Here is a 22,581-nt window from a genome sequence, read left to right as displayed (position 1 = left end):
TATATACACAGAAGATGGGGACAAAAAAATAATTTAAAAATTCAGTTCATCATTTCAAATTACTAGAAACTATAAATATCATAAATTATCAAATGTTGTAATGACTTGAAAAAAATATGTTTAAAAAATAATAAAACACATTCTTGTTTGCTTGAAATCCCACTAAATGGGTTAAACAGTTGACCTTCTGCTTTGATATTTGTAGAATTAAATGGTTTTAAGCTAACTATAGCACACAATTTCTTTCTAATAGTGCTATAAATGCTAGTATGGATCCTAGCAGCAACTTAACCCTACATGCACAGCCTTTGCACACAACATCTTAATATATGCTCCCATGTGAACATTATGCATTTCATGCTGACTATACATTGGAAGCATCTTTGGTAAAAATTCATCTTTTCTTGTACACGCACGGCATCAGCTCCAATTGTGGAAGTTTTTTCTTTTTCTTGCTGCTGTCACACTCTTTCTTGAAATCCATCAAATAGAACAATTTATGAGAAAAGTCCTTCCACGTATTGGTAAAGCCATACTCCCTCAAATTCTTAATGAAAACAGCTACATCCTTGAATCTGCTTTCCACTTCAACAATCTTCAGGATTCCACTAGTGAATAAAGGAAATATATGATGAATTAAACAAGTGTTAGTGTGTGCACTATTTGACACATGTTTCATTATTTACTCTCTATATATACTAATGACACAATACTCGCTTTGAGATGAGTTCTTGTTTTAGTACACTTTATGCACAGATAGGGTAATAGAGACTGGACTTGGAGTTTAAAGTAGGATTCAAAACACCATGTGTCTCTCCAAGTATTGAACCCAGGACCCCTTGATTACAAGGTCACGATGAAACCACTATGCCATCGCAGAGGCACTCAATACCACTCTGAGAGTAAAAGTCTGCCAACTGTAAGTTTGTTCAGCCTAAAAGTATACCATGGATATTAATACTGAAAACTTTATTGGATTTATGTTACAACTTACAACAAATGCTGTAATATAAATACAGCATAATGATTTTTTTGGCACAATAATAGTACCTGTAAAAGTAAAGATTTATTTATCATCTCATCTTCACTGTCAATGGTTAGCTAACAGTAAGATAATGATATTAAATAAACCAGAAGAGCTTCAATTGATGAATTAATTGCTGCTTGTCAGAAATGCATCCTCACCTTGCAATCACGGAGTCCCAGGTTTGATGCCCGGTGGAGGCACATTACACAGTGGTTCAGATCCCACTTTAAACTGTAGGTCCAGTCTCGATTAGCCTACATGTCCAACAAGTACACTTAAAACAACAATCAATCATTGCCACAAATGCATACCTAATAAACATACAAATCATAAAAAAGTATTACATTAATAATGGTACATATTTATATGTGTATGTATGTATGGATATAATTACTAATATTTACACATGCGCACACACACACACATGTACCGAAAAAGAGAGAAACAAGCAAATGAAAGGAAGGAGGGCCAAATGGGCTAAATAGCAAAGGAGAAGGAAATACAAAAAACTCACCAGACACCGGAAAACTTTAAATTTTTGTGACTGCTGGCCACACCTTAAGTTCTGGAAAAAAAAGATGGTGGAAACTGAAGTGTGTGTTTGACCTGACGAATTGCCAGGTCCAGAGTGGAAACATAGTTAGCCCAGAAAAATGTGGTTCTCTCGCCAGGCATACAAATGGTGTGTGTGTGTTGAGGGCAGTGGGAGGAGAACGGAGGGTTGGTAATGGGGTTGGTTGTGAAAGTTTCTGAGTGCCCTTATTCAGGCCAGGGGGTGTGGTTGAACTCATGAATATGTAAACCTCTCCCATATTTTCCATGCTGAAGTGTTGGTTGCAGGAAAGAGTGGATCACCGCTAAATGAAAGGGATATTGTAATTGTTGGTATGGATAACAATAGTGAAATATTGGAAGTTCACGCTGAAAATCATATTTCAGGGTGGATGGATAGCTGGTGAGCCAAGAACATTCTCATGTCTGAAGCTCTTTAAGGGTATGCCAAAGACTTTCAGCAGTTGCCAAATAACACCTGTGCTTCTCAAGGAACTTGATATTTCATCTCAACTGATTACATGACTGTGATTACAGAAAATGACACATATAGAATTTGGAGCATCACCCACCACACCACACACTAACTCTCTAGCCTTCTTAAACCTGAAGGTTTATGGCTGCAGCAACACAAGCATTTCATCCGTCCCTATCCTGGGCAAGATCATTCCAATTGTTTTCCATTCCTTTAGGTCCATCTCAACGCTATCTATCCATCTTCGTCTTGGACTTCCTACTGGTCTCTTACCACCAGGTTTCCCAACAAGAATCCTCTAAACTCCTCTTTCCCCTCCCAATTTGCCACATGGCCTGCCCATCTAAGACTTCTTGATTTAATTATTCTAATAATATCTGGACATGAATACAAATTCAGTTCTAAATTATGTAACCACATCCACTCACCTGTCACCTCATCCCTTTTAGGTCCAAATATTTTCCTATTTTCCTAATTTTATGTTCATGCCACGTAACAAAATAATTGAAAAGCCATGCACAATTTTCCATACCTGGCAACTTTGTAGATCAATCACTCCAAAAGTTTTCCATTGTCTGGTGTTTGCTATTTCCTTCTCATTTGCTACATATACATATTGTAAAAACTGGTTGGTTTGAAAACCTGCCCCCCTCTAAAAACTCACCCAAGCTTGAGAACCCTGTTTGCTTCTACCACATAATTTCGGAGATCTGTTCCCATCAGCGACAAGCAAAATACTGCCACATCCACACTTCCATTTGGTAGAGGGGTGCGAGCCATGTCGCACACTGTAACATGGTCATTCAGTGCTACCAGGTCAAACGAATGGACTTTGTTTGATAGTGACCTTCCTAGTTTTGCATCTCCACAGCCGAAATCTGCAATGACTAAATCCTTAGATCTGAAAAAAGAGGGAACAAATATTCATTTCACTTCAATGAGACAAAATGATCCAAATACAATTGCATAAAAATATTACTTCCATTGTTGTTCATTGAGTTTGAAGTTACAGTTTAGCACTAAAGGGATAGAATAATCAATGCCAGTAAAGACATATCAGTTTATTAGTAATATTACACATTACTTCAACCTTTAGCTTATCATGGTCATTTTTTTTTAATTTCCTTACTTACTGTTGCCGCCCCTGTGCATCATTTCATTATTTTTGTCATTTGAAACATCTTCTGTAACAAAAGTACGTGATGACTAGGGGGCGGATTTATATGCACTAAAAAAAAGTCAAAATATGTATGCAAATATGCACTAAAAAAAGTCGCTGGACAGTATTTGTTCATTTAATTTCTTGTGTTGATATCCTAATGTAAAATGGATTTTTCTGTATTCAGAATTTTCAAATAAATAAATTTCAGTTGTGAAATACCCAGGCAAATCCTGGACAGGTTCCCCCTGCAGCACCAAATTCACCCATTGCAGGAACTGCAAACCTGGGTTTCTGTAAGCTATTGCTAATTGCTTCCCCAATTCAGCATTCTCAACTTCTCCTGGTACTATTTCTTTTTAGCAATATTGAAAAGAGATTGGATGGACAAAGGAAGAAAAAATCTAATCTTTGTTCATTCAAAACTATCCAACGAAATTTTACCATATTTTTAATACTTCATTTAAGATTCAGATTAACTGCATTTTGATTCAAATTAACAACACGATCATAAATTTCACATGGTATAACTACAGACACCTCAATGGTCTGGATGGCCTAGTGTGGAGAGTCAACCTGCAAACACTCCGAATGTGAATCCATCACCTTAACCGTCAATTCAAAGGAAGCAATGCTGGATTGCTACGTTTAACGTGCAGTTCTGGTGGCTATAGTGTTTGCACAGAGATAAATGTATTATAGACAGATATTGAACTCAGGCAGCAAACCATCTCCACTATGAATTCTGTGGTTCGCACTTACCATAACATGAGAGTTGAACAAATGCTATTTGTCGTGTGAGATTTAATGGAAAACAATGCACAACGATAGACCAAAGAATAATAAAAGCACACTTTTATAAAACATAAATTGTGTTGCAGATTATATACGATATATAATTGTGATAATTTTATTTTATCAAAACCTGAGACCGTATTATATATTTAGCTGCAATCCATCGACAAACATAATCGCAAAAAAGTTATTGTATTTTTATTATGTCTAATTTAAGAATAACATATGCTCATAGTTCATATCTTCATCATCTGACCACCATTGCCCTAGATTCTACTGTCTTCTTATTTACTCAAATAACAGAATGATCCTTCACTAGGTTATGCAGCAGCATTGTCTCCAAAAATTAACTTCAGTTTATAAAAATCACAGTGCCCAGAATATGCTGTTAGGGATGTAAAAGAAACTAAAGAAGGATTAAAATTAAATGGTATGACTCAGTTGTTAGCATATGCAGATGATGTAGACTTATTAGGGGATGATATAAATACAATTAAGAATAATGCTAAAATATTTTTCAAAACTGCTAAAGAGATAGGTTTGGAAGTTAACAAAGATAAAACTAAATATATGCTTACAGGCCGAAACCAAGTGTTAGGTAATTATCAAAATCTAATTATTGATAACAACTCGTTTGAACCAGTTTCCAAATTCAAATACTTAGGAGTAATATTAACAAATGAAAATTATTTTAAAGAGGAAATAAAAAGTAGGCTTAATTCAGGAAATGAATGTTACTTCTCTCTTCATAAACTTTTGTCTTCTCGTTTAATATCTAAGAAACTAAAAGTTAAAATATACAAAACAGTAATTTTGCCTGTAGTATTATATGGGTGTGAAACTTGGTCCCATACATTGAAAGAGGAACATAAATTGAGAGTATTTGAAAATAAGATCCTAAAAAAATATTTGGACCTAAAAGGGATGTGAGACAGGTGACTGGAGGTTACATAATTTAGAACTACATAATTTGTATTCATGTCCAGATATTATTAGAATAATTAAATCAAGAAGACTTAGGTGGGCAGGCCATGTGGCACGAATGGGAGAGGAGAGAGGAGTTTACAGGATTCTTGGTGGGAAACCTGATGGTAAGAGACCTGTAGGAAGGCCAAGACGAAGATGGAGGGACAACGTTGAGATGGACCTAAAGGAAATCGGTTCGGATGGAAAGGAGTATATAGATCTTGCTCAAGATAGGGACAGATGGAAGGCCTGTGTTGCTGCAGCCATGAACCTTCAGGTTTAAGAAGGCTAGAGAGTTAGTTAGATAGTTGGTTAGTGTCCAGGCCTACGCAGGCAACAAATGTTTTCTGTTACCAAAAATGAAAGCTCTGATTGAGCTGACAAAAACTACTCTAAACACCTGAAATGTATTACATGTTTAGAACATACTTGACAATAAATAACTCTGCTGGCAGTGGTAAATGCATCGTTGCCTTCTACCTACTGTTGGAGCAATATGCTCTTACTTCTCTTCTTCGGCATTTATTGTCACTTATGCAGCAAACACAGACACACACACGCACAGACTTATCAAGATGTCACATTAACAGATAATCCTCAAATAACATGACCCCAGAGTTGTGGCTGGAATTTGGAAATGTGATTCACATCTCTGAAAGGTCGTTGGTTAATGAAAGGGTGGGTTTTCTCAATCTTTGCAACCAGACCACTTGCAACGCTATGAGATGAGTTTTGGAATGTCCTTGACACAACTAGTGCCCATAACCAGACAGAAGTAGGCTATTTTTTAATGCTGACACAAAGAACGGGGAAAATTAAGCAGACAAACTTGAAACGAACAATTACCTGAAAATTACTCCCAATATATGCAAATTATATATATGCACGCCAACCTAAAATATGCATATATATGCACCATAAAAGTTTACCACAGTAATCTACATGAAGTGAAATGGATAAATCTGTTGAGAGCATATAAATTTTCCTTAAGGGAAAAAACATGCAAATATGCAAAATTTCGTCCCCTAGTGATGACTTTTCTGGTAACTGAAATACAATTATATTTGTATTTGTCGCTTTTCATTCACTTTTGGCTGATCACAGCAATGAGGATGAGTGATGATATGATAAAGGGACACTCATAAAGAACACCCACATCCACGTTGAGATTCAAATCCAGGACCCCTAGCATCGTAGCACACTGTGATAACTACTCTGCCATGGAAGTTGATACATATTAATTTAAAAAATCTATTTGCTTGAGTTGAGGAATTGTGTACGTTTGGTTTCGCCAGTGGGCAGTACGGTTCCGCTACTTGGGCATACATTTGAGCTGCACAATGACCAAATGTAGTGGAACCACACTGCATATTATACAATCATACAATACAATTGATTGTAATCCTAATTTTATTCTAGGGTTGTAAGTGGTCAGAAAATAACATTTTTTTTTGGAAATAAATTAAGTTTTTCCTTGTCCTTTTCCCACAAAGTGTACATAGGCACTTTATTGGTATCAAATAAAATTCTATGTAGGTCCATCCCTACAATTTAGTAATATATGTGGAAAACAATGCAATCATTCCAAAACGTGCTGCTTCTGTTTCAGGAATTAAAATGTAGAACATATTCTGTCAAGTTATTAACTTACACTTATAAAAAATGGAGAAGCTACCTTTTTTACTGTGACAGTTTGCTATTGAATATGACTGAAAATCATTCTCGATTGCTTTAGAATTATTTTGACAATAACTTTAGCAGAGCCTACAACATACATGAATTGGAAACTCAGGAGGAATACTAGAAGTATTGAGATACTTACTTTTTAGAGAGAGAGGTGATAACTATATCCAGAGGGTTTATCGGCCACTGTGAAACTTGATGGTTAAATCCTTCATGATATGCCTCAAAGGCTCCTGGGTTATTCTTAAAATATGCCAATGATTCAGAACCCTTGGAATTGTACATTTGCTCGTTCACATACCTGAAGGAAATATACAAAGTAAAAACATTTAAGCATTATTAACAATTAACCTTCATGGTAATTATATATATATATATACACACACACAGATATATATATATATATATATATATATATATATATATATATATAACATACAGATAGCTTCCATGTCACATCGGAGGTAAAGAAAGCAGCCGAAGTGGAACGCGAATTTTCCTTGGATTGGTGACGAGAGAAAATAAAAAGGGAGGGGAGGGATCTCTCGTGGGAGGAGAAGTACCCCACCACTCCGCAGCACGGCGCTATCTGCTCGCACGCTTCACCTTGACTTGAGAACTGGGGCTCTCAACGGCCATTCCAGTTCACTGTAGTGGTGGTTTTAACATGTTTTATCATGAGTTTTAAGGGTTTTTAACAAAGGTAGTTTTAATTCTGTATATGTCAAGTACTATGAAGTGTTTTTAACCGAAACCTTTCACCCAGTATCCTTACATGACACTTCTCTGACGTGACTTGATATTCCGAGCCGAAAACGACAACCTGAAGAAGGAAGCAGTAAAGCTTCCGAAACGTCGTTCACATAAGAATACATACTCACTTACGTAAGTAGACCAATTTGAATACTCTAACGTATTTTGGTTTATAGTTAGTGAGTAACAACGCACGTAACCAATATGCTAGAGAGAGACCACTTTTAAATTTAAAATACACCTTGCGGCATAGAAATAATTGCCAGACATAACCAGAATGGACATTTTTTTCTTAATGTTATAGATCCACCAAGCTTTCTGAAACCTCGGAAAATATGTGAACTACAGGCTTCCCCGTAACTTTAACGAGCGACACTGCTCCCGCACCAAAGTTTCAGATGGGTTGGTGGATCTATATCTTCATATTTCAGCAGGCTTACTAAATCTATCTACATCGCATATACACCTCCACACAATGAAAGCAGTTTTGTATAATTTTAGAAACAGAATCTAATAGTATGATTATGACACTCATACACACAGGTCACCATAAGTCAGTTTACCGTTGCACCATACGACGTGACGGACAGATTTAAATATACCTTTACGATCCCCTCCATTTTATGACACCTCTTCATCCCATTTCTTGCTGAGTTAGGAGTCAGAAATTGTCCCTAGAAACATCGGCTGTGCGTGTGAGTGTGTGTTGTCATTGTTTGCAGACCTACCATTTTGAAATTTGGTCTCATCAAGATGAACATGTGGGGAATTCTGAAAGGATAAAGCTCTTGCCCATGAAGCCGCAAGATTTGGAACACTTCAATGAACTCATAGAACTTAATTTTTCACAAATATTCACACCAGAATTGTGTAATAGCATCTGTAAATCAGTATTGAAAAGGTGTAATAAGTGCATCAACAACAATGGCAGCCATTTTGAGCAGTTGTTGTAACAGGTCATTTATATTTCTATGCACATACAAACAGTAACATAGCTTGTATTTTCGGTAAACTGACATTTGCCGACCCCTGTATATAAATCATTGAATCACAAATCTGGTCTTTTTTCCAACAACAGCAGTGTAATTACAAATAGCTTTGGACTCTACAGGCTAAATTAAACCTTGATCTCCCTTGATGCATTATAATAATCTAAGTATTAAATGGGATGTATATGCACATCCACATGTTAAGTGTACTTCTGCATACGTAGTGTGAATATTTTATGACATTAACCTTTAAATTTAACATAAGAGGTACTAACACAAAATTTTATTTTAGGTTCATTTTATGCTCAAGCAGCTAATGAGAACTGGGACTAGTTTTAAAGCGCAATTCAAACCACTATGCATTATGTCTCCAGTGGGGATCAAACCCAGTACCCTTTCATTACAAGACAATGGTGCTACCATTATGCTGTTGGGTAGGCACACGGATATACACACGTAAGGCAAAAACAAATTACTAACTAGAATAAATGGCCCATACCTGTCTCTTGGCTGCCAGACCATTTATAATTATTTAGAATATTTGTAAAAAATGGCATTATAAACCTCTAAACTTACAACTGAAACTGTCATTGAAATGGGTAAGCTGCAATTGCAAATAAAAAGAAAGAAATGATCAAATAACAAACCTGAAATGTCCTGAATGAATTCTAGCCATCATTCTTTCACGTAGCGGCAACTCTTGCTTCTGTTTCCTCTTTGAAGTTGACGGAGGTGTCTCTTCCTTCGTTGAAGCTGGAGCTGGCTTTCCCAACGCCTCTCTTAACTTCTCCACATTAAACTTTTTCCTTATAGAGTTCCTAAAGGAATTCATGCGGGAACCATTCACTGCAGAGCCTCTAGTGAATTCTCCCTGTGGGCTCTTCACTGATCCCGGATGCAAGCGGTTTACAGTGCTTGCGTTCATTTCCGGATGCAAGCTGTTTACAGTGGTTGTGTTCATTTCATCATTTTCACAATTCCTTTTTCTCTTCCTTCCTGACAACGTCGGAGAAGGAGTGTCAATTCCAGCAACACTTTTAAAATTTTGTCTCTTACACTTTGCGAACAGTTCTCTTTCAATTTTGGAACTTAAATCACTGATAGGCGTAGCATCGTTCATTGCTGAGGTAACTGTTATCACATTTCTGCGAGCAGTCCTGCCGTTCAACTTTGAGGGGAAAACTTTTGTTAAAGTCTCATTCGGCGTGACAGCATTAGATTTTCGAACCTGGAAGCTAAAGGTTCGAGATGGCTTCTTGACTTTATCTTTCAGTTTGAGCTTTGTGTGAAGCAGATTCGCTTCTTCTAGAGCTTTTGTGTCGTCCAAACCTCCCACGCTCTTGTTGAAGGAGTCGTCCGTCTCGCTCACGGAACTCTGTCCACTTTTCCGCCGTGCCTTTTTCGGAATCTCGTCCTCATCAACAGAGGACAGAAATCTTGGAGCTAGGACATAATGTCTCAACTTCTTTGCTTTCGATTTCTTGGGAATTTCACCATTTTCCTCAGCGGCCTTGACTCTAGGAGCTAGAACGTAGCATTTTCTGTTCTTTTGGAGACACTGCGTGCTGCTAGGAGTTTCATTACAGTTGTCATCAACACCACCTGGTGAAATTTCACTCTTCTTTTTTTTCTTCCTTCTTTTCTTCTTACCTTCAGGTTTTGTCTCTCTAAATGGGGCCAAAGGATCTGGCTTTAATGAGACAGTTATCTCAGAATTCTCTCTTGACAATGCATCAGCAGGTGATGATTCAACACTAATTGGTCTATAATCATACTGTTTATGCTAGAAAAAAAGAGTCATACATTTAGCACACAAGCTCTGTTTATTAAAATATCCTACATGAGAGTAATATAACTACTACAGGTTAAAAAAAATCATGTTAAAACAAGAATATCTATTGTTGAATAGATTCCCTCGGGCTATCGACCAGGTGAGTTGTGGAAAATATTCCAAGCTTATGAGAGCTAATGTCTCTCATCTTCAGGGTAGAAGTGGTTCTGAACGTCAACTAAGGTGTATATACGTTCGTGGAGGGGTGATCCCGGTGAAGATGGCAGACCAATCGGGTGGCGCGTCTGCCGCGTGCACGCTTCTTAATTAATGTTAACCAAGCTGGGTCCAGTTCGAGCCCCGTGTCGCGATTAAGATTATCTTTAATTGGCAGGAAACATAACATAAAAACCATTCACAAACCACCTCCGAAGATCAGAAGCCTACTACACAACCCCAAGGACGAGTTAGGACTCAAAACACCGAGAGTCTACCATATTATCTGCAAATGCAGGAATGCATACATTGGGCAGATGGGTAGGACAATAGAACAGAGCTGTAAAGAACATCGAAGCTCCATCAAGTATTTCCACCCTGAAAAGTCGGGACTAGCAGAACATTCAATCAACGAGGGACATAGACCAGATTTCAGCAACACAGAAATCATAGCCAAAACTTCAAACTACTGGGACTGCATCATCAACAAAGCAATAGCTATTCATGAAGAAAAATATAATCTTAATCACGACACGGGGCTTGAACTGGACCCAGCTTGGTCCACCATCTTACCCGGGATCCCCCCTCCACGAACATATATACACCTGGTTGACGTTCAGAACTGCACTTCTACCCTGAAGATGAGAGTGACATTAGCTCTCGAAAGCTTGGAATCATTACCACAACTCACCTGGTCGATAGCTCGAGAGAATCTATTCATCATTCGTCGCCAGGAAAGCTTCAAGTCTTACTTTAATAATACCTATTGGTCTGATTTTTATGTGTAGATACTTTTTGCAAGAAATGTTTGCAATTACCATGCACAAGACAAAACAACTTACAGAATAATAAAGTAATTTACTTCACAAAGTAGTACAACATTTTGAGGAATCATGTATTCAATCTGATTGATCAATCAAAACTAAAGAAATTTTCTTATTGAAAAAAAAAAAACCTGCTTTATATTCCTTCATAAAAAGTGATATAATTTCAGATTTCTAATAAATATGGTTTCTGTAATTGTCAAAAATTGGTTAGTTTATAATTTGACTTAATCATTAAAAGAAGAGTCTTTGTAGCATTATTAATTTGTATTCTTCTTGCAAGCATGCTAAGAATGTGATGTAAAATATTAGTGTCAATGCAAGATATTTCAAGCACTTGTATTCAGATAAGTACTGAAGTAAATATATGATGGAAAATGTAACATGCAAAAGTGCATTACTTACCTTGCCTGCTTTTCTGAAAACATCCTGCAAAGAAGCACCTGCAATTGATGCTCTCTTTTTCTTACCCCTTTGCTCTTTTGGAGTACTTTCATTTTTATGCTGTGAATTAGAAAATTTTCAAATATATAACTTCTATCTGCATAAAAATGTATTTGATAATTAAAATATATATTTTTAAACATAGCCTGAAAGATACCAATAAAACCCACGTTTAATTGGGTTTTATCTGGTTGTTTTTTTTTTAAAAAAAAAAAAACAGGCAAAATGACAACCCTGCCCAGAAGTGGTAACTCGATCACAAGCCTTATGTTTCAAATTTTAAGTAAGGAATAAAATTATACATAATAGGTATTATGTCACTGTATTTTGTTACGAATTTCTCTATCTGTATCGGTACACTAATGTAAATTCAAAAACAGCGAAACTTCTGATAGGATGTTAATTTGTGAGCCTTTCCAGTACAGACAGTATTCAATAGAAAAATATGCACGGAGTGAAGACAAGAATATATATTTAACGAATCATTCGAATTTTCCCAAATACTCATTAATTGGCCGCGGTGGCTCAGTCGGTAACGCGTCTGACTACCATGCTCAAGGTCCCGGGTTCGATCCCCGGCCGGTTCAAATCCGGGAACTTTTCTAACGATGGAAGCGGCCCCGGCGCCCACCCAGCGTCGAATAACATGGGTACCTGGGGGAAACCCTAGGGGGTAAAGGCGGTCAGGGGCGTGGTGCTGATCACATCACCCACACTCACGACCGGATCAAGAAAGTGTGGGCTGTTACCCCCACACCCCCTATACGCCTTCATGGCGTGGTGCTAAGCACAGGGGAGCACTTTACCTTTACTCACTTTTTTTTTTTTTACCTCATTAATACTTCTTGAATCTGTTCAGGTGGGCAATCGGGTGGACAAAGGGATTTTTGGGTGGACACGTCCACCCTCACCCACCCGTAGCAGCATCCCTGCTCTGAATCAACGATAGCTAGACTGCGAATCCAAAACTGGATTAACTACAACTGAGACTGTTGATGTAATAGACGAAAAGGTAAGTACTTGATGTGATTCATGATTTGGACAAACCTTGCTCCAAAAAACTAAGTTGGCAACAGTAGTACCTACATCTGGACTTCTCTTTCACCTCTGGAGGAGGGGAATTCTGTCGTCTGCTCACCGCACAAACGTCAAACTGATCCAAATGTGTGGTTCTTCTTCTCCTTTTCACCTCTTTGCAAAGAAACGGACATGGTTGACAAGGCTCGACTACTATTCACTGGATTTTCATGGTAACTCTCTCATGATTGGTTGATTGAAAAAAAATCTAGATCAAAGGCTTATTTTGGGGGGGGGGATGATAATGTCTGATGGCCTGTGACATTTTTGAAAAAGTCACGCCACGCCACTGGTCACAAGTGTACCAGACAAATTCTTTACCTTCCTGATCTACATAATGCTGAACAACACATGGGCCAGTGACGTGCGGTGATGTCGACACTTGGGGTAGCAATCAGTGGTGTGCCCAAGGGAGGTTGGTGTGGGTCTTAACCCCCCTTCCTCCTTTAGGGCCCAGTATTCCTAAAAATAGAATGTCAAAGAAAGGAAAGGATTGCAAAATGAGGAAGGACTACTGAAAAGAAGCACGTGTTAATCCCACTCACTTTCGAAAATCCAAAACATGTTGATTTGACTATTAAGCCAAAGATCCCGGGTTCGAACCCTGACCTGGGCATGGGTGTTATTTGTGTTTGTCCCTTGATCATTTTTATCGTACCATCTTGACGATTAGCCAAAAGTGTAGGAAAAGCGAAGTAAAACAAACCAAATGAAACAATCAATCAATGATTTGATTTATGCTACTTAGCGTCACTGTCACATTTGGTTAATCGCGAAGATGGTACAATTTATAATTAATGAAGACAAACACAAAAAACACCCATGCCGAGGTAGGGGTTCAAACCCAGAACTAGTCATAGCGTGCAGTGATAACCACTCCTCCGCGGTTGGTTGATTTGGTGTTTAAGTCAACTTTATGTACATAAAATCTAATTGGGACTGGACCCACAGTTTCAAGTGGGATCCGAACCACTATGTTCCTCCACCTGGTACCGATCCTGGGCCACTTGCACTCCCCACGGAGGTTGGCTGACAACAAAGATGAGTGGAAAGCTCTAACTATTCGGATACGTGGGTATCGGTAAAGCAAACTGCGTATTTACTCAGTGGTACGTAAATTTCAATTGTATTTTTGATACACCATATTTGTATATGATTAACGTTTTTCCAAAAAATTTGCATTGCTTGATTTCCCTAATTTCTCCATCTCACGATCTCGTTACTGAAGGATCCACGCTCGAGGCCTGGCTTGTGCATGAGTGTTCCTTTGTAACAACTTTTCATCCGTTTAATTTAATCAACGTTCATCGTGATGGCAGAAGTTAGGTAAAGTGATGGAAAAGCAACGCTAAAGAAAGGAAAAAGAAAATACAAATAATTTCCTCCCAGTGCATCTGCAGGGCACTGTGAAATCAGGAGTCCAGAGTTCTCTGTTTATGATTGTCCCTCGTGACTTCCATAAGCTCATTAGCTACTTATCGCGAGTAAATCTATACAGCTAGAAAAAGTGATGGAAGGTGGCAAAAATTAAATATATTTGAGGGGATGAACAGGTAACAAAACACACTTTTTTGTAGTTTCTTCAAAAATTTCATTTGGCTTTTTTAATTCTGGGATACATTTTTCATTCCAAATTATTTCATTATTCACTGCAGAGTACAACACATACAGGGTGACTACAAACAAGCAGAAATGAAATTCCCTGACTTTTCCAGATTTTCCAGGACGAAATTTATATTTTTCCCTGACAATTACAAACTAAACTAAACCGATGTTTTTTGCAAATGGAAATAATTAACTCATACAGATTCACGTATGGTTTTGTTAAGTATCAATATTATCTTCTATGAAATTGATTTAATTTCCCTATTCTCTATGATTTGAATTCAAACTGCAAAGTAGTGAATTTGGAAAATTATTACAAATCACAAGCTAGGGAAGAATTACGGAATTTTGTCATACGCAGTAAGTTTAAAATAAAATACTTGATTATTTTTAAAGTTACGACTAAATGAGATAAGAGTGAAGAGTGATTGATTAAAAAATACAATTTGTAATTTATCAGTCTCCTTATACATTCTCTGTATTATATGTTGATATTTCCACTGAGGTTTGGAACCTTCTGCTTGCAAGAACCATGAGTGCGGACTCATTTTTCAATGCATAAAGCTACTTCTCTCTTCTCTGTAAAGCAAACAACTTAACTCTTGCATATAAGTGAAACAATTGAATCGAACAAAATGCAGTGTCATATTTCCTTACATTATCAATGGGATTTCTGCTTCAGTATTTATTTATTTATTAATGCCTTGTTTTACATGGCGGAGTTAAGGCCGTACAAAGCCTTTTCTTCCACTCAACCATACATTTAAAATTATACATTATTATATTATACACAAAGTACACTAAGTCATTTCACATAGGTCCACACACACACATTATACTCATACACACAAGTCTTAAAGCCCTGAATATAACACACAAAATACAAAATATATAATACACAAAAAAACTAAATATGGAATGAAAGAATGCAAAATTTAAAATTGTATTTAAGTAACTGCAAGGTATTTTAAGAATTCGTTCACTTGCACATGCTTTTTAGTCTGCTTGACAGGAGAAGATCTAACGACTACTCTGAAGAGAGTGGCGAACACGTCTGCTAAAGGAACCGACGGACCTTACTGCTCTAGTGCTTTCTGATCCAAGTGAAGTACTGTGAAACTGACAACATGCAGTTATACCATTAATGCTGACGAAAAGTATATGTAGGTATTAGAAATTTAACGCAAGGAATTTATAGAATTTCATTGTATAGGTACCTGATTTAGCTAACCACACATTAAAACAGGAAAACACTAATAATAAAAGCTTCTGAAAGTTCATATACGAGGGGCATCCTGAAAAAAGCTCCAATGGTGCCTATACGCAGCACTAGTGGTCAGAGAGCGCTGTAATCTGGTACAGTTGCAATGCAGTTGTTTTAGAACAGTCCTAGGTTAAAGATTGCAGCTCTCATACAGTCTCCCACCGACTGTGATGTAGCCTACATTGCACGCTCAGAATTTGGCACAGAGCCACCAGCAATCATGTGAGGAGTGCAGACAGGACGTCGTGAGTGATAGTATGGTCAGACGATGGTACACACACAGAAGGCCAATCGAGTGTGCACAACCCCATACAGCTGAGTACACACGGGCCCCTAGCATCACTTCAGGTGAGAGATCTTGGACCACTCCCTGTACAGCCCTGGCCTTAAATGTACCGACTTTCATATCTATGTTTAACTGAAGAAGCTTCTGGTAGGGCAAGGATTTGACAGCTACACTGCGGTAGAGATAGTTCCAGTCTTTGCTATCAGACACACATACCATGGGCATACAAAATTTAGTGCCATGCTACGACAAATGCCAGAACAATGGTGGTGATTATGCCGAAAATTAGGTTAGGACTCACTGTTACTAATGCAATAAATCACAACTGATATTCTTGTTTTATTTATGCCTAATCGGTAAGGATCTTGATATTTTGTCATTTTTTTTTTCAAATTCGTGTATTTTCTTATTTTTTTATTTTTTACTATACGGTGTTATATTTCCCAAAATTCACATTTTCATTTTAGCGCATTTTCTGGCAAATATCTGAAATTACACCTTCATGGTGTTTTTAAACTACTGTTTCAAATTGTAAGTCACATGGCTTACGCCTCTTTGTGAGAGTTTGATATCTTAAAAGTTATTTTGGGAAAGTTATTTTCCATACCTCATTTTTAATTTTAAGGTAAGGATTTTAGATAATGGAATTTTCCCCATATATACTGAAGGGTGCATAATGACCATAAGTGGCAACGCACCCAAAAGAATAAAATCAATCAATCTCACGTGACAGATACCAATATATTAAGGGACCAAAAATTGACATTATCTTTTTCTTTACTTCTTAGTGTTACGTTTCCCAAAATTCGCGTTTTTGTTTTAGAACATTTATCTGCCAAATATACCGAAACATAATACTACATTGTGCTTTTAAACTATTATTTTAAATTGTAGGTCACATGGTCTACGTATTTTCGTGACAGTTTGACATGTTGGAACAGATTTTTGAGGAAGTAAAAGTAAAGTGCTCCCCTGCACTTTTCATGAATGTGTATAGGAGTGTGGAGTTAGGGCCCCACACTTTCTTGATCACGGCTGAAGGTGGGGGTGATGTGATCAGCACCACACTCCTGGCTACCTTTATCCCTCAAAGTTTCCTCCAGGTACCAGCTTCATATGATGATGGGTGGGTGTCGGAGCAGTTTGAATAGGTGGAAAACATCCCGGTTCTCCCCTGCAGGGGATCAACCCTGGGTCTCTTGCATAGTAGTCAGACGCCCTAACGACTGAGCTCCATTTTACTCGCTCGACAAATGCCGATGGTGCGCACTTAGCTTGGTAATTCAAAACATATCTCGTGCGACAAATACGAAGATGTGGCTACCGTGTGACGGTAGATATGCACTCGATCTCCTGTTAGAACCCTGCCACTTTGCTCTGTGATGCAAATGGTTTTGATAGAAGCTGAAAAATCGTGGGAAATACATGATTTAATCTGGCTGTCGGAATTATTCAATCTATGTATAACTCTATAGTTTACTCTTGAGTAAAATGTTGGAAAACTTGCATGTTCTATGTATAGAAACATGGCCTAGAAAAAACAAGAATGTTGGATTTCATGGAATTTTTCGTTGTTTTAGGACATTTCTTTTAAAAAAAAAATCGCTAAAACAACAACAATTTGCATTTTATGCCAAATTTGTATTATTTTCATATTTCAAACGGGCGAAAAATGTGTCCAGACATCACTGCACATTCCTAAACATAACTTCGCAGCAATTACCATTTTCACGATTTTGGCGTTTGCGAAAAATCAATGTCCCTACTAATCGGAAATTACTTTCTGGCCACCCCTCGTATAAATCAGTAGATTGAAAGCAAAAATTTAGCAGGGCTGGCAGAGGAAACTCAATTCTTGAAGAAAGTGATTTGCTTTTATGATTGAATGATTCGAGTAAATATGATATTAAAATATTTACATATTTCTTATTAGTATTTTATTTCATATTAGACATTAACCTTACTCAGTGAGAGATTAATGATCATCTCTCACGAGTTTAAACAGACAGGACAGAGAGTGGCGTTAATTTCATTGCAATACTAGTGTTGCAGTAATTTGAGGTTGGGAGCATGCACTTGCCAATTTTTATAAAATTCACCAATGCAGATTTATGTTTCACTTTTTCGTTATAGTATTCAATTATGTATATCCCGTTGGTTGGATTCTTCTTGATATCTAAGAATAGTGCAATGTCATTGTAAACGTATGTTAACTTGTGTGAAACAAGTAATACGTCAGGATGATGAAAGAAAACCTTCGTAAGCACTGCTATATTAAATAAGGTGAACTGAGCCAGAAGAGTAATAAAATTCTAGCAGCATATTTGCAGTCTAAAGCTCTTCTTGTTTATGCATGCGATTTTTGTTGGATGTTGCAGTCCATGCAATTTCTGTCGCATGTTGTAGTGACATACTTTGTCGGGGGGCGATATTCGACAAAAATCGTTTGTATCAATGGAACCTATTTGTTTCCACGTCCCTTCAGTTTGCCCAACAAAATGCCTTACGGCGCCACCCGCTCTTAACCCCCCCATCTGTTGACACGTCCCCTTACTACTCCCATAGGGACAAGAAAAAATGATAATTCAATGCATTTTCCACGTAATATTTAGAGGCTTAACCTTTACTCCCCTGATGATACCATATGGTATCATCAGAGTAAGGTCGTACTGGCCCGATGATACCCCAAAATAGCGGGAGAAGAGGGGGGCAAACTACAGATTTTTATGTTTTTTCCATTGAAATTCTGGTGACGTGCCCCCAAGCCCCTTCCTCGGTCCGGCGTTCTGAATTGTACACGGTTGCATGCGCTGATGTTTTAGCTGCAAAACAAAAGTTATCCGAAGTAGATTGCTCCCATAGTGCCCGAGTTATAACAATTTTCCTCCAAAGAGTGTTTGAATTTAAAATTACCGCCGAGAAGCCCGGGTGAGAGAAATTTCTCTCTCTCCCCTCCTACCATCACTGGTTTCTGGCACCGTGGTTGTGTTCCGCATAAAAGGGGCCTAAAAGTTGAGGCCGAAATTTACGAATGAGATTTCCTGTTCCCATGCAGTTCCATAACGATATCTTTAAATAAATAAATAAATAAAAAAGGTCAATGAAGATTAAATTCCCTGACATTTCCCGGTTTTCCAGGTTTGTCGCCACCCTGACATAGGAACAAGAATGTGTGCTCGTCACGGGTTTGAATCCCGGCCTGAACTGTTCTATGTGAGGTCCCTTCATCAATTTCATTATATCATCACTCATCCTCATTTTCACGATAACCAAATGTGGCAAATAGGTGAAGTAAAATAAACCAAACCAACAACAATAATTAGAATGTGCGTTTTCTTGCCCAAATTAATACATCCGTATTTATGACTGTTTAGCTTACCCATTTTTTTTTTATTGGAGACCAAATTATTAGTATATTTAAGTAATACACTACTAAAACGAGAGCGAAAGAAAGCGTGAGCAAATATTCGTTATTTAATCATTATATATGCGATATTTGAAAAAAAGAGAAAAGAAACCATAACATTTTTGTCTGCACATAATACAAGTAAAACTACATCCCATATCATACATACATATTGTACAACGTTTAAAAGGTTGTGTAAATACAGAGAACATAAGTACTGCAGAAAATTTTCCCCCGAGTTCTTTAGAGAATTTACAAAGGAATCGAAGTGAAACCAAACCCCTATCTGTCCTATAGGAGATAGACTGGAGGACCTGAAACCATGGGCTTTCAACCATGGGAGTGGGGGGCGAGTCGGCAAGGGAGATATAGGCAGAAATCTTCCCGTTCCCTTCAGGTGGTTGTTTATACCTAGATCTGGTAAGGCGGAAGAAGAGCCAACTAGGGTATTCAGCCTTGCCAGCTGATCACATCGAGGGACGAGAAGTGTGCGTGTAAAGAAGTGTTGCATATGAACTGAGGCTTCAAGATAATAGATATTGTGATTTGAAAATAATTAGACACATGAGATTGATTGATCTATCTCTGCTAGAATAGCTACTCCTCAGCGCACGTCACTGGCGGAGCTTGAATACAGGTTGGACATCTGTAATGATGCTCATACTGAGGTGCACTAGGTGTTACTCTATAGATAAATGAAAATCTATGGAAATATCTTCATAAACTTAAAACTTATAAAATTTTCTTTTATTGTACACTGTACTATTTAAGTTTGAGAATGAATCCAAAGATAAGGATCATATTTCAGATATAAACACCATGTAAGTTAAATAATTTGGTGCAGAAAACTCCCCTAACGTTGACAAGAAAGTGGATAATTTTGCATGGTTTATAAGGAGTGACATTTCATATGAACATTGTCCTATAGTATTTAGTTCGCCGTGATACACAGCAGTGAAGTAATGAATGGTGTTATCTTGTATGATGTACTGCATCAACATGAAGTCAATTCTGAGATGGATATTACTCATGGTGTGGTGGTAACGTCATCAACTTGTAATCAATGGTTAACCTATCTATGCATAAAGTGGGCTTAAAACAACATTTCAAATCTTGCACTGCATTCTGCATATGAGGTATTGTGTATTATGCATTGTAATTTGGATTGTTTATGAAATGTTATTACTTTTGTAGTTCATGACTTGTGGAGGAATTGGAAATTCATCAGAAACGAAGCTGTTATGTTTCAGTTCATATTAGGGTTCAGCAAAAAAAAAAAAAAGTGTCATTTCTGACCCGACCACACAGATTTTTCTGAAACTCTAATATTTGGTAGTCTTCATGAAGATACGACATCCTGAGAAATTGTAGCTTCCTGTGTGACGTAGTTATGAAATTTTGGGGGCTCGAAAATACAAAAAATTGTTGATTCTTAGTCCATGCCAGAGATCTCCATGGATAATTGCTCTTACCCTAACTGACATAAAGGTTGTACGCTGGTTTGAAAAGACATGAAATAAGCTTTCCAATGGTGTATCACATCACTATATTTACAATAATTTAATATATTTTTCAAGGTCATCCACTTTGACCTTGAACTTTTGAAGATGCAAATGTGCGATTTCATTGGAACTGAAATATACTGTTAACACAAGGTTACTCTAGAGCATAACTGAAGTTGAAGATGGGACAATTATGGGATAATTAATTAAAAGCAATTTAATTAGAAGTGTATTTTTTTTTCAGCTGGTCACTTCTAGTGTTTATTTTGAATATCTGGCGCTAACAGGTGGCAGTACTGCTCAGACATTAGGACCTTGCTGAGGCACAAATTCTGATGGTGGTGCCATTATCATTCGTGCAGGTGAATCTTGCACACACCCATGATTGCAATTATTATAATAAATGTACATTTATGTTATGTTAGGAGTATATTTTTTGATAATACTTTTCTTTTGGATATGATAGGCAGGGTTGTTAAAGGTCCAGGTACCCATAAAATCTAAATGGTTCTATTGGGTTCCGCTGCAGGACTGGAACCTTTTTTCTCGCACAATTTAAATTTGGTCCAACTTGCATATTGTTTCATTGAAAAAAAGTTCCTGGACCATATTAAAATTGATGCGGGGGAAAAAGGTTCCTGCACAGAATTTAAATTCTTCCGGACTGTATTTAAATTGAACCAGAAAAAGGTTCCTGGACCAAATTGAAATGCTTTAAATATGAAAAGGCACTGTCTAGAACTGATTTATGTTTGCTGATTTTCTCTCCCAGTCCGGGATTAAATTTATTTACAATTTCTGGACCACAGTTGACCGAGTTGCCTTCTAAAAATGTCCGTGAGTACGTTTTACATTAGAATGTCACACTGCGATTGTAGAAAACGTAGCGCAGGGAATAAATCAAAATGCTGTTGTTCTCTCGTGGGACAGGTTCAAAAACTCCCTTGTCCAAGAGTTACTGTACATAACACAATGGACTATATTAGTGTGGCACCACATCGAGTTTAAACAAACGCTTCACGTGTTGCTCCGGCATCCGATCCAGGAACCGTCGATGAGGTATCGTGAGGCTGCTGTGTTCCCAGCAGATATCACAACAGGGAGGAACAGTGCTGCTACAACCAAGTGAAGGAACACACGCGAGAGAATGGGGATACATGGAGAGGGGCAACATGACTGCAGCGTTTGAGTGTTGCCCATTTAGATTCTTGAGACAGCCAGCACCTGGATTAGTCTTTCATGCTCACAAGTGGATAATTGTTTATCGTAAGGTCCGTATTTGATCCAAGTTGCATATTGTTTCATTTCAATATGGAACTTGGATTCTATTTAAATTGATTCGGAAAAAAAGGTTCCTGGACTGTATTTAAATTCATTTGGAAAAATGGACCGTACTTAAATTCATCTTGAAAAAAAGGTTCCTGGACCATATTGAAATTCATTCAGAAAAAAGTTCCTGGGCCGTATTTAAATTCATTCAGAAAAAATGTTCCTGGAACGTATTTAAATTAATTCAGAAAAAGGTTCCTGGATTGCATTTAAATTGATCAGGAAAAAAGGTTCCTGGACGGAATTGAAATACTTTAAAGGTAAAAAGGTTCTTTATGGTCCAAAACCCATTTACGCTTGCCGATTTTCTCTCCTGGACCAGAATTTATTTAAAATTCCTGGACCTTTAACAACCCTGATGATAGGTTTTATTTCGTTAGGAATATTAGTCAATGGTGTTAATAATTTTACATTGTTATGTTAGGTTTTGGTAGTAATTTTACGTTTTTGTTAGGTTA

At 37.4% G+C, this 22,581-nt stretch overlaps 1 protein-coding gene across 1 annotated transcript in view; it reads right to left on the bottom strand.

Moving 5' to 3' along the window:
• Positions 1-114: 114 nt before the first annotated feature.
• LOC145993756 (uncharacterized) overlaps positions 115-22,581 on the bottom strand; it is a 42,336-nt gene continuing 19,869 nt past the window's right edge. The window contains exons 2-6 of the mRNA XM_083129518.1: positions 11,616-11,714; positions 9,047-10,182; positions 6,797-6,958; positions 2,719-2,955; positions 115-608 (exon numbers count right to left, since the gene is read on the bottom strand). Coding sequence (XP_082985644.1) covers positions 395-608; positions 2,719-2,955; positions 6,797-6,958; positions 9,047-10,182; positions 11,616-11,714 — 1,848 coding nt within the window. The 3' untranslated portion in view covers positions 115-394. The remainder of the gene's footprint in view (positions 609-2,718; positions 2,956-6,796; positions 6,959-9,046; positions 10,183-11,615; positions 11,715-22,581) is intronic.

The sequence above is a fragment of the Lepisma saccharinum genome, chromosome 10 (genome assembly GCF_977018435.1).
Source record: "Lepisma saccharinum chromosome 10, izLepSacc3.1, whole genome shotgun sequence".
Lineage (NCBI taxonomy): Eukaryota > Metazoa > Arthropoda > Insecta > Zygentoma > Lepismatidae > Lepisma > Lepisma saccharinum.
Note: the sequence above shows the minus strand (reverse complement) of the source record. Positions and strands in the feature narration are given on the sequence as shown.